Source organism: Ranitomeya variabilis, chromosome 1 (assembly GCF_051348905.1).
Source record: "Ranitomeya variabilis isolate aRanVar5 chromosome 1, aRanVar5.hap1, whole genome shotgun sequence".
NCBI lineage: Eukaryota > Metazoa > Chordata > Amphibia > Anura > Dendrobatidae > Ranitomeya > Ranitomeya variabilis.
Window position 1 is genome coordinate 482,459,366 of NC_135232.1, and position 16,587 is coordinate 482,475,952.

Consider the following 16,587-nt stretch of genomic DNA (forward strand, 5'->3'; position numbering starts at 1 on the left):
AGTTTTACATCACCTTTTATTATATTTTTAGAAGTCAATATAAACAAAGAACAGAAACGTTAGCATTGTCTTTTTTTAACAGTAGGAAAAAATTGTGCATTTTATTGTATGGGATATTATGGATGCAGTGATAAAAGTAATGTATTTTTTAATACAGCACTTTTCTGTAGATGGTGATATTTCATATATTTAAGAGGGTTGCTGATCGCTGGGGGTCTGACTGCTGGGACTTTGAATGATTTGGGGAACAAGACTGTGCAACATTGACAACAAGGCTTTATTGAGCCCCTTATTGAAAGGGGGAAAGGTACACATGCTCTGTCTTCTCTTCATTTATTCTTTATTTGTCCAGCAGTACCCATAAACAATGAATGGAGTGGAAGCATGCACATCTCTGCTCTGTTTCATTCAACTCTGGGCTTGGAAATAACTCTGTTCTCTATGTTCAAGAGCCATGTTCTTGTTGTTTTGGAGCACTGCTCGTGGGATCAGAGTTCCCAGTGGCTGGACTCTCAGTGATTGGCAATTTATCTTCTATCCTATGTATAATGGATATCTTGTGAATTTTTAAGAACTCCTTTATAGGAAATCTCTCAGTAAGATCAACCCCATAAGCATCATATATGGGCTTGCAGGCACTTGAAACCTAAATACATTAACACCTTTGTATCTTCTATCTGTGGCTCCCTTCCTGAGAAATCAGCATTTTATTTAATATGCAAATGAAGCATTGCCTTCTATGGGTGTGACAGAGCACTTCTTGAGCCTCAGTCTGCTGAGGTTGTTTCCCATTAACAGCTCACTGTCTGTATGACATCAGGTATAGAGATAGGTGAACACGAACAGTAAAGTTCAGAGTCCGTACCTAACACCTACTGTTTGGGCACGGAAACTGAACATGGACTTCACCAGGAAGTCCGTGCTACTGTTTGGGTTTGGCCTCCCGAACACCAGGTGTTTGTTGCGCTGTCATGTGCATGACAGCGTAAACAAACACTGCTTCTCATGAGTGGTAAAATCATCACTGCCGGTCAGACAGCTGTGGCTCCCATACTGTCAAATGACAGCATGAGACCACAGTTGTGATCGAAGGTAATAAGTTTACCTCTGGTTATTGGTGTCGGCTGATGAGAGTACTGCTACCGCAGTTCAAATTCACCACAGTGAAATTCTCTCGGTGAACTGCGGTGAAGACTTTCTCACGATGCTAATGGGGATCTCACTGAGGTCACCGCAGTTCAGCCCAGCTGGGAATGCAGCCTCAGTGACCGGCAGTAACCTTGATGACATCACTGGTAGTCAATGAGGCTGCACTCGCAGCAGCTCATTCATCAGTGGTTCTCAACCTGGACAGTTGCATCTTGGTACTGTCCAGGTTGAAAACTGTTTCTCCCCCAAACATGGTTTACAGTGTGGGACAGAACGACGGACAGGTGAGGGATATTTTTGTTTTGTATTTTTAATTTATTACAGGAGTCAAGGGATTCGGTGGAATTAGGCGTTAGGTGAGTATAATTGTGTTTGCCATTTTCAAATTTAAAAAGGAAAAGTGTTTTGTTTTATTTAAAATAAAATGCTTTATTCTGGCTGTGTCTATATTTACCATACAACTATAGGCTTAGTAATGGATAGGTGTCTTATAAATGCCTCTCCATTGGTAATCCGTGGGCTTGATGTCACCTGACAATACAAAGGTGACATCAACCCCACAAATATGAACCCCACTTGCCACTGCTACAAGGCAAGAGAGAAGAGCCAGGCAAAGTGCCATAATTGGTGCATCTAACAGATGTGTCTTTTCTGGGTAGCTGCGGGTTGCTATTTTTAGGCTGGGGGGCAGAATCAATGGCCCCTTACCAGCCTGAGAATACCAACCACCAGCTGTCTGCTTTAGCTTAGCTGGTTGTCAAAAATGTGAAAGACATCACGCCATTTTTTTAAATGATTTAGTTAAATAATTAAAAAATATGGTGTGGGGACTCCTCTATTCTTAATAACCTGCCTTCCGAAGCTGACAGCTAAGGGTTGCATCCCTCAGCTGTGAGTTTTGCCTGACTGCTTATCAAAAATATAGGTGAACCCATGCCTTTTTTTAAAATTATTTGTTTACAGCACAGTCGCCGGCTGATGAATACTCCCATGAGCAGCTCCTGCTCTCACTGTTATTAGCGGCAGCAGGCTTTGGCTGATGGGAGCAGTAGTCTCATCAGCTGACACCAGTGACCGGAGGTAAACTTTACACCTCTGATCACAGCTGTGCGCTCACGCTGTCTTTTGATCTGACCAGCAGTGATGATTTTACTGCCAATCAGAAGCGGTGTTTACTGTGTTGTCATGTACATCACAGCCTGGCAAACACTGGATGCTCAGGCCCCCATTCAAGTAAATGGGGTCGAATACTGTTCTGGTACCTGAAACCAAACTTTTTGCCACTGTTTGGTTGAGCACGCCGGACCCGAGCATCCAGGTGTCCACCCATCTCTAATCAGGTACCAGGCAAGGAAATTAGGTAGTGAGCTAATAATCACACAAAAGAAGCTGATTTCTCATGAATGCTGTAATGGGTACAAAATCTAAAGGAGTCAATGGATTTAAGCTTTTAAGGACCTGAATTCCCATATAGGCTTTTTTTTAGTGGGATGGAGGTGATAGAGTGGAGTTGTGGTGTTGATCTTACTGACAGATTCACATTAAGAGCCTGACCAGGAATAAATAATGGTCCAACTGCATTAAAGGATCTCAGTTAAAATGTTGGTTTTTCCACAACTAGCAGCACTGTGAACAGTAATATAGCTCTGTACCATAACTATAGTACTCTGCAAGGCCGGGTTCACATTAGCGCTTGAGTCTGCAGCATGCTACTGTGGACTTCTTAGCTCTGCCTACTTCCGCATGCGTCCTGCGGACCTATCTTTAACATTGGGTATGCAGGGACATGTGTTGTATGCGGATGCGTCATTTTGACGTGCCCACCGAGCACAACATGTTGCATTTTTTTTGTGGTCGGCGGGCACGTCAAAATGGCGCATCCGCATACAACGCATGTACCTGCGTACCCAATGTTAAAGATAGGTACACAGGATGCATGCGGAAGTAGGTGGAGCTTAAGGAAAGAAGTCCACAGCACCACGCTGCGGACTCACATGCTAATGTGAACTTAGCCTAACTATTAAATTACAATTAAAAATATGGTAACTATAAAATAGTGAACATACAATTTAATGAATATTAACATGGAGACTTTACTACTAAGCAATATGTATATTACTTCTGAACTTTCCTGGTATTCTTCTTGGTATTAAAAATCATCATTCTTTTTGTAGGAATTCAGGAATCTCCCATACCAAATGGCCATTCACTTCCAGGAAGAGACTTTCTCCGAAAACAAATGCGAGGTGACCTATTTACTCAACAACAGCTAGAAGTGTTGGATCGAGTATTTGAGAGGCAGCATTACACTGATATTTTTACAACTAGTGAACCCATTAAACCTGAACAGGTATTATATCAACTTTAACAATACTTCCTATATTCTTTGTTTGTTTTCATGAAGTGTGACTTTATGCTAAACCCTAAAAATAGAAAGTCGGAAAATAATATATTTATATATATTTATATTATTATGCATATATATTTTTTTTATTTATTTTTGCATTTTTTCAAAATATGTAATTAACATATTTAGAGGATTGGTGATGAATTATTGGTAAATGTATGTTGCCACAAATACACTACAAGAGACGAGTGCAAATGTAACAAATGTTCATCTTTGCATTTTCATTATTTCTTTCTCTTTTTCTAGGAGCCATAACTTTTTATTTTTTTATTTTTCTATTGTCATAACCATATGAGAGCCTGTTTTTTGTATGATGAGATGTTGTTTTAAAGGGGACCTGTCACCAGTTTTGTGACATAGCACCTAAAAATATCACCTTATTCAGCGTCTGAGCTGCATTCTCTAAATCCTTATATAACCCCCTGACTCCCCTTGTATACTCCCGAAAACCTTTATTAATTTCTCCCGTGCTGTATGGTAATCTCAGTCCGGTCCAATGGGTGTAGTTTCGAGCCTCTGCATCCCTCCTCTCGGCTTCTGTTCGCCATCCTCCTGACATGGATAGCAATCCACATCGCCATGCGACATATCGTGTCTGCTCAGAAATATTGCATTTTACACCTGCGCAGTATGCTTTGCCCATCTGTGGGCAAAGCCGAAAAACAGAAGTGCGCATGTGCTGGCAAACGTAGTTCCGGTACATGAGCCGGAAGTACGTGTGTCGGCGCATGACACTTGATTTTCAGCTTTGCCCGCAGTTGGGCAAAGCATACTGAACAGGTGTGAAACGCAATATTTATGAGCAGGAGCGAGATGTTGCATGGCGATGTGGATGACGCAAGAGGTGTCATCCATGAAGTAGGACAGCGAGCAACAGCCAATGGGAGGGATTAAGAGGCCCAAAACCACACCCATTGGACTGGACTGAGAAGATTAGCATGCAGTGTGGGAGAAATTAAAAAGGTTTTTTGGGAATATACAAAGGGAGTCAGGGGGTTATATAAGGATTTAGGGAATGCACAGCAGATGCTGAATAAGGTGATATTTTTAGCTGCTATGTCACTAAACTAGTGGCAGGTTCCATTTAAAGGATATCAATCATTTTACTGGAATGAATGTAGTGGAATGTTTTGGTAATTGGGAAACAAAGTATGTGAGCTGAAATGGTGAGAAAAATGTATTGGATGCCATTGTTTTTTTAGATCTCTTTTTACGGTGCTCACCGTACATAAAAATTACCAGGGAACATGATTTTCCAGGTCAGTACAGTTATGGCTATACTAATCATGCATTTTTTTTAATTTAAGTGGTATAAACATTATTGGACATTTGTAGAAAAAAAATGTGGTTATTGCTGCCATTTTCTCTGCCATATACATTTCTTACTTTCTTAAACATCAATGAACCTGTGTGAGGCCTTGTCTTTTGTATGGTGAGGGCGTGTTTTTATTTTTACCACTTTGAGGTGTAAATAAAAACTGCTTTTTACTGCATTCCAGAAAATGGAAAATCTGCAGATGTGGAAATTTAATTTCTTTTTCCACTTTAAGGAGATTAACATTTGGTTAATTAAACTTTGTTTTAATAGTAGTTTTGCGTTGCGGCAATGCCAAATGTGTTTCTTTTTATATGTTTATTTTTAAAGAGGGAAAAGGAGGTGATTAAACTTTTATCATTTTGTTCTATGCATTTTTTACTTTTTTATCCTGTTAGGGGTCCCGAGCCTGCGATTGTTTGATCACTTGTTTCATACACTACAATACACAATTTTGCAGTTCATGGAGAAAATGACATTCTCCTATAAAGCCCAGCCTCAGACCACAGAAAAACCATGATGGCAGCCAAGAGGGCCATCATCCGGCCCCAGCTTCTATGACATCTCATTGGTACCCCATGATCGCATTGCAGGAGCCATTGGGAGCCAGTGCAATCAGTCCATTCAAATGACGCTATCAGAAACGCTGCGTTTCCCAATGACTAACATTTTAGAAATGGTATTGACTTATAGAGGGTAAAGGTGCATGATGTAAGAAGAATGATTTCTCAAGTATTTTTGAGATGGCTACACATTTTGGTTTTGGTTTGTTTTTTGAAATCTGGATCCTTAGCAACCTATTCATGCTTCAACCCTACTAAAGAATATGTCTACGTTTTATAGTTATACCATAGTAGTTTCTCCTCTACATTGTTCTGCTATCTAGTGCAGATTGTCTTCCTAGTTTTGCATTCATTATTTCTCTCCACAGAACAACCAGACACATCTGAATAATGTACTACAGCCATTCTATTTAACTATTTCCCAAATCCACTGTTTTTGCAGTTCTCTGTTTAAGCAAAATGGAAGAATTAATGGTTAAATGTTTTCCATTTATTGCAACATCAATATATCTTGTTAAGCGGAACCATGAGATTAGCAGCTTGATTTGTTCCTAGGAGAGATCACCGACATGGATTAAATTGATAAATTTACAAGCGGGCTTGCATTTAAAACCCACTTGAAAATTATCCAGTGTTATTTTTGTTGAATGAGTGTTACATGGGAAAAAAAGTACTTAAAATGGATCTTTTGCTATGTAATTTAAATGAAGTGACAGTTTTTACAATTAAGACTTGCTGGTCTGGAAAGCATTTTTTTTTATTTTAGAAATTATTTAAAATATTAAGAAGTAATTTTGGCTACAATTACAGTACTGTCCAATAGATCCAATCCACTATGTTATAATAAATGACCCTTTTAGCCTTCTAAAGCTATATTCACATTTGTGTCAGCCTTTTCTTCCCCAGATCCTACCAAATTGGCATAACATATACTAAATGCCATAAAAAGACTTTAGTGGGGTATTATGCAATTCTAAAAATATGTACACTACATCAGTTTTCAAATTAATATGAGGTTACAGCTTACCAAATGGTTTATACCAAATATCAAACGATTGCAAGTAGTTTTTTCAAAAAATCCCACTCCTAGGAACATTTTTAGGAAAATATCTGAGAGCTTTTACCATCTCAAAGCTTTCACAGTTATCTACAACAAAAATAAGGCGTCCTTACAAAGAAGTACGTCTTTACAAAATCATCAAGATCAAGAATGGTCATTAATACATAATTAATTAGGTGCTTAAAGGCAACCTGTCAACTGTTTTGGTCGATATAAGATGCAGCCATCACCTTTCAGGACTTATCTACAGCATTCTGTAATGATGTAGATAAACCCCCGGTCTGACCTGAAAGATAAGAAAAATAAGTTTTATTATACTCACCCAGGGGGGCGGTCCAGTGCGGTCCGGTCCGATGGGTGGGCGCCTCCCATCTTCTAGTGATGCCACCTTCCTGTTGCTTCATCGCTCCCCGGCATGGCGGTCCTGCACAGGCGTACTTATCTGACCTCTTGAGGGCAGACCAAAGAACTGCAGTGCGCAGGCGTTGGGCATCTCTGACCTTTCCCAGTGCCTACGCACAGCAGTACTTTGCTCTGCCTTCAACAGGTCAGATAAGTACACCTGTGGAGGACCGCCATGCCGGGGAGCGATGAAGCAACAGGAAGGTGGCATCACTAGAAGATGGGAGGCGCCGCACCCGGACCTGCGACACCCATTGGACAGGACTGCCCCTTGGGTGATTATAATAAAACCTATTTTCTTATCTTTCAGGTTGGACAGGGGGCTTTTCTACAGCATTATAGAATGCTGTAGATAAGCCCTGAAAGGCAGTGGCCGTATCTTATATCAGCCAAAACTGCTGGCAGGTTCGCTTTAAAGTAATTAATTCACTGTCTAGTAAGTCTGTACAGATTAGACATGGTAGCTTTGTTCTAGATATGGATGAGTTTCACTTATCCAATACTACATTCTTATCAGTTACATAAACAATATATAGTTTTATTTTTCCTGAATAAAAGAAATGCTTCAGTATGCTTGAATGTTCTTGAAGTGTTGCCTCAGTTTCCATATTTACTGTATGGAAGGAAAATTAGGATCAAGTCTTAAGGTGTACACCATATTCTGTAACACCATTAGTGCTGCTTTTCTCTTTTTAATTTCTTAACATAGTTATTTCAAAGCTGAACCCAACTCTTATCACCTTTCTCATATAAATGATATAATAAATATCTAATTTTTAGAGGCCCCACCCCTGAGATCCCTGTTGATCACTAGAACAGGGTACCTATGTCTCTTGTTCCTTCTACCTGCATGACCACTATGAGAAGAACAAAGCGGTGGTTGAGCATGTAGAGTGACTATCCATTCATAGTCCATGGTAGAGGCACTGTGTGTATGTGAAAGGCAATTCATAGTCTTTATGAGAGACAACCAACTGGTTGTTCCCATCAGCATCATAGACATTGAATAGAGAGGCACTGCACATGCTCGGCTGTTGCTTCATCCAAACTCCTCCTCACTGCAATTGTGCAGGGAGGAAGTATGGGGAATCAGGAACCTTGTTCTACAGATTGATGGATGTCCTATCAATCAGACATTTATCAACTATCCTGTGGAGTTAAACATCCAGTGTGGCACAAAATATTTAAGGGAATGTGCACACGTTGTGTTTTTGCACCTCATTTTTTACCCACGTGTTTTTGCCTTCAAAAACACAGCATTTTTTTATCCCAGGAAAATGAGTAAGGTTTCAGAAATTGCGTGCAAAAGTTGCTTAAATTTACTTGCATATTTGAAGCAGTTTGCAATCTGTACTGTAGCATGTCAATTCTAATGATTGGGGAAAAAATGCATAAAAAAATGCAACAAAAACACAAGTTTTTTTACGCAGCGTTTTTCCTGTCTGTACCAAATACTTAACATTTGCACATACGCTAAAGGCACTTAGAATGGGAAACCTATAGTATTATAGGTTTATCAAGTAGTAGCTGTTCATGGTGTTGATTCTGAAGACTAAAATGACTTGAAAGTCTACCTGTTATATATCTTCATATGTGGACTGCTAGATTATTTCTGTTAACATTTTCTTATTGGAAAAGGTATAATGTCATTCTTAATAAAAATGTATCAGCTGTAAAACGTTGCGTTCTGGTTACATCAAGAGAGCGTATTAATCACCCAGTGTTCTTCTAGCTGTAGGTTAAGAACTCGTAGAAATGTAAATTTTCTTCTAGCTTCTGGCAGGATTGTACTGCTGTCAGGTTGCTGCTTTCAAACTGCATGAACCTGCCCTCGCTCGCCTCTGTCTGAATCTGTGTTTTCTTGAGATGGGAGTAGGAAGCAGGTCAGATTCTCCACTGATCTTGTCACTATAACTGTAACATTCACTAGTCTGTTTTTTCTATCTCTCTAACCATATGTCTTGTTAATGAAGTAGCAGTTGTGTTGGAAGAAAAGTATAACATAGTTTGGAGTACGAAAAATTTAAGAAGCGATATGCCAGCGCTCTATGCTAAGAATAATTTTACTACATTTTAACAATAATTGGAAGATATTGAGACAATATTGAACTGGGGAACCTTGGACCCATGAGAGGAAATGATTGTGAGGGGGACATCTTCCATCTACACAGAGTTGATGCATGTCCATTGTTTAATTCTAATCATTATTATTACTCTATATGCAGAACATATCATATTATCCCAAGTCCGCTTCATGCAGGGATGTCATCCTATAGTCGTATATTGATGTCTCAGAGTTTACATGCTTTTAGGGTGAGAATGAACAAAATAATGTTACGTCTGTCAGATGTGTATATTCACCATATACTATTCTGATGTGGCGTCCAAACTATCCTGTCTATAAATTTATAGAGAAGTAAGAAGGAAATAACTGGTAGTAAGACTACATGATATTGGATTTTACAAAAGAGTTGTATGAGATGGGGAAAAGCTATTGCACTTAAGCCTCATTGACCTGATTCTTCATGGTCTGAATCTTAGATAAAGATGGCAAATAGAATAAATTCTTGGATCAGTGACCTATCCTCAATAACTATTCCCACCTCTATCCATAACCTAGCTTATTTTTAAATGGTTACTGTGATTTTAACAAGTTATGCAGAGATGAATAGCACAAACAATTTTGTATCATATGTTTTCAGAAAAATCCCTCTTTCTCCACTTATTAGCCACTTCTTTTCCTTTCCCTGCCTCCTGAGCTCATCATTCAGTCTGAAAGATAGCTAAAATCCATCTTGCTCAAGGCACGTAAAACTGCCACCTCTTTGAGGGATCAGATTCTAGCTGTCTATTGAAGTCTATAGACAGAGAAAGGAAAAGGATTAATGTGGATCAGAGTGACACAGAGAGAGACATAGAGACCATGCTGATGCGATCTCACCCCAGTGCTGGATTCACATTTGCACTGCTCAATACTGTTGTATATTGTTAGATTGTGAGCCCCATCAGGGACAGAGATGATAATGTGTGCAAACTGTAATGCACTGCGGAATATGTTAGCGCTATATAAAAATGAAAATAAAGATTATTATTGTTCTCCATGCTGCTGTTTCTGATTATGCTACATAGAGGAGGGGGAGCATGACTGTGTATATAGGAGACATCATAACACATAGTCTCAACCAAAGATAGTTCACTATTTAACAGAAAATTAGAAATGGAACATACAGATGGGAATACTAAATAAAACGCAGAATGCAAGTAATATTATTGTCAAAAATAGTGTTATACTTCATATACACATTCCACATATTTTGAAAAGTTATCCTAAACGACATGTACATTTAAAGAGAAAGTATTTATGGCATTATTTATTAAGATTGGTGTTTTGCAAGCCTGTCTTAATGAACGGTAACGTTGGAGTAATGTGCATCTGGTTCATTAAGAGGTACATGCCATTTACTGAATTAGGTGCATGTTACAACTGGTGTACGCCTCTGCCAGAAATATCAGAGACTGGAGTAACATTTCTGGAGTAAGCTACGCCATGCATAACTTTTGATCAATTAGACCAGATGGGCTTCCTACCACTGCTCCATTCACTCTGATGAGGATAGCTGATTTTATTGTAAAGATGCCTCAAGCTGTCAAATTTTTTAGCAACTTCGAGTTTCGCCAAAAATTGGTGACATTTGAAGGTGTTTTCACCAGAATTCTTACAGTAGTGAAAATGTAACAAAGTGTGATAAGTCAAATGTATGAATGTTAACAAAATTCAGACATTACGCAATATTTTTATTAGATTATTTACATCACAAACAATGTGAATGTTGTGGATCGTAAGAGTCACTTTCCACATCTTCTCGTGTAAGATAGCTTTACACTGAACAATGTTGAGAGTTTGCAATTGCAAAATACTTGTATTAAACTATAGAAGCTAAAAATGCACATTGACATATGCTCTATTAAAGTGGTTGCCTGGCCTTATGATATTGATGACTTATTTCTGGGGGGCGTCACGTATGGAACCTCCAGCAAACTGAGGTTAAAGGAGTTATTCACTTTCAATAAACTTTTCCCATAGACTCAGTGATATGTAAAAAAAGAAAAAAAAAAAGCCTAAGCAATTCACTTTCTCCAGTGCTTAGTCTCATCTGCTGCTCCACTCTCTGTCGATTGACTGCAGTGGTGACATTACGTTGACAAGACTGCAACCAATCATTGCCGTCTACATCGAAAACATCACCAATGCAGCTGGGGCAGCAGTGGAGACACAGCAATGGACTTGTGGTAGAGTAAGTAAAGCATATTCCTCATTCAGATGTCTGTGATTTTTCTGGTAAGTAAAGACACAGACCATTGTTCATTAGTGGTTCTGATTCTATTTTCATCAGTGTTTGGTCAGTGTGTCAGTTTTTATCATCTGTTTTTCATTAGTGATTTTCTCTGAATAAATTATTCGTATGTATTTGTATAATTTGTATAAATCACAAAGTTTATCCTATACATTACAATTATGAGAATGCCATCCGTGTGCTGGCTGTGATTTTCACAGACCCATAGACTTATATCGGTGATTTTCATCAGTGGCGAAGATAAAAAAAGGACCTGTCTTTGTAATTTTTTTGTGGATAGATAATCCATGAGGACACACAATACATTAGACAAACTATCCACAAAAAAATTATGGACATGTTCACATATCCGTAGACTATAAAGAATACATAAAAATCACTGATATGTATGTGATTCACAGATGTCTGAAAGAGGCCTAAGTTTGATTTTTTACATTACTGAGCCTATGAGCAAAAGTTTATTGAAATGATCTAATGATTTATTTTAAAGAAGTACTCCCATCAAAGTTCTTATCCTCTTAATATATTGCAATCATCATACACTGTGTACTTACAATTGCTCAATTTGACTTTCAACCCGTTAATTCTTCTCTTTTCTCTGCTCTATGAAGAAACAGGAAGTCTCTTATCCCTGCATTTTCAGCACCCTTTTCAACTCCTGACCCGGCTGCTCCTCCCACCTGACAGGGAATTTTGCAGTGACTGATGAGTCATACAGAGAAAATTGACCTCCTGTTTCTATATAGAGCTTAATCACATGATGTCATAGACCTAATGAAAAGGAGAATAATTATCTGGGTAGAAAGGCAAGATGAGCAATTGTAAGTGTGCAGTGCTATGTAATATGAGGATTGCAATATGTTAAAAGGATAAAAACTTTGATGGGAGGAGTGCTTCTTTAAGGATAGGTCACAAATATAAGGATGGACTCATTTAATGTGCTTTTATTATATATACTGTATGTTGTGTGAAGACACTGCAATCTCAGACAATTCAGATGGTGCTTTAGTAGTTTACTATTTACCAAGACCTCATGATGTTAGATTTTACATAATAATGTATTGGTTATATTAACTTTAAAAATTCATACATACAGTAAATGTAATCATAAAAATATGTTATTTTCTCCATTTTATTATTCGTAATACCTAAAAACATATTGGCAATTGTTGATACACATCTACTGCATAGTAGTAAATGTATTTTGAGTACATTGATATAAGCCACAAATGGCTTAAACCTAAAGGCTTGCAGTCTTGTCCCTTAATCCAGCTTGGCCTAATAGAGACTCACAAATTTATCCCTTGGCTTACTTTAAACCAAGCAATTTTAGATGACAGTTTAAAGATTACACATCCTTCCAATACATGTGTAAGATTTCTTTTTATTGATTTTTATGTGTGAGATATGGTACAAACGTTTTAGAGCACCTCTAATGGACTGTGGATAAGATTTCATTCTGTTGTAGCGAAAACATGGTGTTTTAGTCTTCATGTGAAAAAAATCTACATGCATAACCTAGATAATTATGTTCTTTACTAGATGGTGGCCCGATTCTAACGCATCGGGTATTCTAGAATATGTATGTCCATGTAGTATATTGCCCAGCCACGTAGTATATTGCCGAGCAATGTAGTATATAGCAGAGCTATGTAGTATATTGCCCAGCCACGTAGTATATTGCCCAGCCACATACTATATTGCCCAGTGACGTAGTATACAGCAGAGCCACACAGTATATTGTCCAGTGACGTAGTGTACAGCACAGAGCCACATAGTATATTGCCCAGTGACGTAGTATACAGCACAGAGCCACGTAGTATATTGCACAGCCCATGTAGTATATTGCCCAGCTATGTAGTATATTGCCCAGCTATGTAGCATATTGCCCAGCTACGTAGTATATTGCCTAGTTACATTGTATATTGCCCAGTGACGTAGTATACAGCAGAGCCACATAGTATATTGTCCAGTGACGTAGTATACAGCACAGAGCCACGTAGTATATTGCACAGCCTATGTAGTATATTGCCCAGCTATGTAGTATATTGCCCAGCTATGTTGTATATTGCCCAGCCATGTATGACACAGGTAAAAAAATAAAAAATAAACATATACTCACCTTCCGCCGGCGCGTTGTAGCTCTGTCGACTGGCAGGTACTTGTAGCGCAGGACCTGTCATGACGTCCGGTCACATAACCGTGTAGCGTTCACATGACGTGACGTCACGGCAGGTCCTTTCCGTGCAGGCACGCAGGACTTCTGATGACGACACAGTCACATGACCGTTACGTCATGGACTCATGGCAGGTCCTTCTGCCAGATCATCCATGGCACCGGAGCGTGGCGGTTGCATCGCAAGGAGCGGGAAAGGCGGCGTAGGTGAGTATATAATAATTTTTTTTTTTTTTAATTATTTTTAACATTAGATGTTTTTACTATTGGCGCTGCATAGGCAGCCTCAATAGTAAAAATCTTGGTCACACAGGGTTAATAGCGGCGGTAACGGAGTGCGTTACCCGCCTCCTAACGCGGTCCGTTACCGCCGGCATTAACCCTGTGTGAGCGGTGAGCGGAGGGGTGTATGCGGGCGCCGGGCAGTGAGTGCGGGGAGTAAGGATCGGCCATTTGCTTCCGGACTGTGCTCGTCGCTGATTAGTCGCGGCAGCCATGACAGGCAGCTGCCGAGACCAATCAGCGAACGAATAATGGTGACAGAAAGACAGAAGGACAGACAGACGGAAGTACCCCTTAGACAATTATATAGTAGATATACAATTATCTATCATGCATTTCTACAGACATCACTGAACTCGCAATAATTAGCTGCTGAAAAGTTTAGTGCATATAAAGTGTTCATGAAATGGAGCATAGCCATATATCCCATGCCAAAATTAGATATAATTAATCTACCATTTACTATTGATAGAAGAAAAAAAATAAAAGACAAAAATCAGGAAGAACAAATTAAGAATCTAAAATAAATATACATGGTGTATTTGAACATGTTCTGTAAAGAATTCTTGGATATGTTTCTTGACTGGCCCAACTTTTTTGTTATAAATTGGTTGTACCCAAAGCTATGTTCATAAGCTATGTATATGCCGAGTACATTCATAAGGTATATTCTTCAAAGTATGTAAAAAAGAACTCTTTTGACATATGCCTTGCTAGTGTATATTTTTATATATTATTTTTCAGGATAATGTAAAATTTATTTAGCTTCACACGGGATTCAGACTAATTGTATACATTAGAGCGTTGCGTTCAGTGCATAGGTGTAGAGGATTTCCCTGGTACATATGCCAATCCTGTAAACACAATGGTCCAGATTCATCATTTGCATTAATGTAGTCACTTTCCTTTTTTGTCATGTGTCATTATTTGCCATTTTTGATACCAAATTAATCAAAATAGCACACGCGATTCATGAATTTGATGCCATGTCAAAAATGGGCTTTCTTGCCGTCTTGAACAGTTTTTTGCGACTTTTGGCACCAAAAATTGCACCAGAGTTTTGGCATACTCAAAAATACACCAGTTAGGGAGGCTGGAGTGAAGTTGCGCCAAATTTTGCAGCTTTTTGAAAAGTTGCAAATTGATGATTCAGGCTAAAACATATGGAATTGCTAGACTCCGCAGACAAAGCGGAAAACAAAAAAACATGTGAGCACATAGAAACTAGACTTTATAAAAGGTGCAAATAGAATACTTAATAGGGTGCAAACAAAAAAAGGTGCAAAACATATAAAATTAAACAAAAAACAGGTGCAAAGGCAATGATGAATCAGGGGCAATGTGAACAGTGTCTAATGTTTTCCATCAAATATTAGAGTTGAGCAAATCTCTCAAAATTCAATTTGGTAATGTGGGCGAATCTCCCGGGAATTGGTAGAAAAATTATAAACCCTTATACTCACTTCTTCTCAGCCCCACTGTTGATGGGACACTCCACACTCCCATCTGGTCCTCCAGTCAACTCTTCCTACTTCTTTTTGTCCCTCTGAGTCTTTTGAGAGCATCGCCAATGCTGACTTGGTGCTTTGCTGACACATTGGACATGATGCATTTCCGACACTTTGCTTGATTTGCCAGCAAAGTACCACCAATTCTGATTCACTTGTATCCACAAATTCTGTGGAATTCTAAACATATTTAATTAGTTTAGGATGGATTCGATTGTCTGTATTAAATGTTTTCCTGCACCAAATAATGTGTTCCCATTAGGGTTGAGCGAAACGGATCGGTCAATTTCATAAGTCGCCGACTTTCGGCAAAGTCGGGTTTCGTGAAACCCGAGCCGATCCCAGTGTGGGATCGGCCATGCGGTCGGCGATCTTCGCGCCAAAGTCACGTTTCATATGACGCTTTAACTGCCATTTTTCAGCCAATGAAGGAGTGTGGGCAGCGTGATGACATACTTGTCGTCTTCTGCGGCGTCACAGGGGGTGGGGGGTATAACTGCCATCTTACCGTTTTGGATGTAGCGATTTACACTGTATGAGGAGAGAGAGAGAGAGAGAGAGATATCCCCATTGACTTGCATTGGGTTTCGTGTTTCAGTCGGATCCCCGACTTTTCGCAATAATCGGCCGATTTCACAAGATCCGACTTTTCAGAAAGTCGGGTTTCACGAAACCCGACTCGATCCTAAAAAAGTAAAAGTCGCTCAACTCTAGTCCCCATATTTCAATTACAAGTGTTTTCTGGGAAAAATCTTTCCCTCCCCCATTGAGTTTTGCTAGGTGAAAATAATAAACTAGATGATGTCACGACTACAGCAAACTTGTCAGCTGTAGCTAACCTCTGGGCTCCGTGATTCTGCCAATGGCATTTGTAGACGGGAAGGGCTGCTGAGCCTAGTGATTGATCAGCTGTGCAGGTCATATGCGCTGAAGTCATGACACGACTAGCGCAGCCTGTCAGCAAAGATCGGTGAGTGGTAAAGATGCAGGACAAGATATGTGGAGGGTGAGTAACACCTAGCAAAAGCCAATAGAGAGAGAAAAGTTCTTCTTGTAAATCCCCTTTGATGTTTCCTTCACAGATATCTGTTGCATACAGATGCGAGACAACTAAGCTCCAGTCAGTGAAGAAAGAATATCGAAAATGCTGAAGCACATTATCATTTCATAATTATGAAGGCGATCATTACTATATTGTATGCATATGTGGTGACAACATTTTTTTTCTTTAATTGTTTTTGCTATGTAATCTGAGGGAAGCTTAAGGTAGGGGTAATACAGATTTCAGGGATGTGCCAATTATTGGGCTGTGTGTGTGGTTGATTCTATACAAAGAACGTTTTATTAGCAGGAGATTATCATTGCCTGGA

At 39.1% G+C, this 16,587-nt stretch overlaps 1 protein-coding gene across 3 annotated transcripts in view; it reads left to right on the forward strand.

Annotated features, from left to right (window-relative positions):
- The window catches only part of PAX5 (paired box 5), a 534,721-nt gene that overhangs the window by 272,587 nt on the left and 245,547 nt on the right, over positions 1–16,587 (forward strand). For all 3 annotated transcript variants that reach the window (XM_077251644.1, XM_077251660.1, XM_077251651.1), the window contains exon 6: positions 3,324–3,499. In XM_077251644.1, coding sequence (XP_077107759.1) covers positions 3,324–3,499 — 176 coding nt within the window. The remainder of the gene's footprint in view (positions 1–3,323; positions 3,500–16,587) is intronic.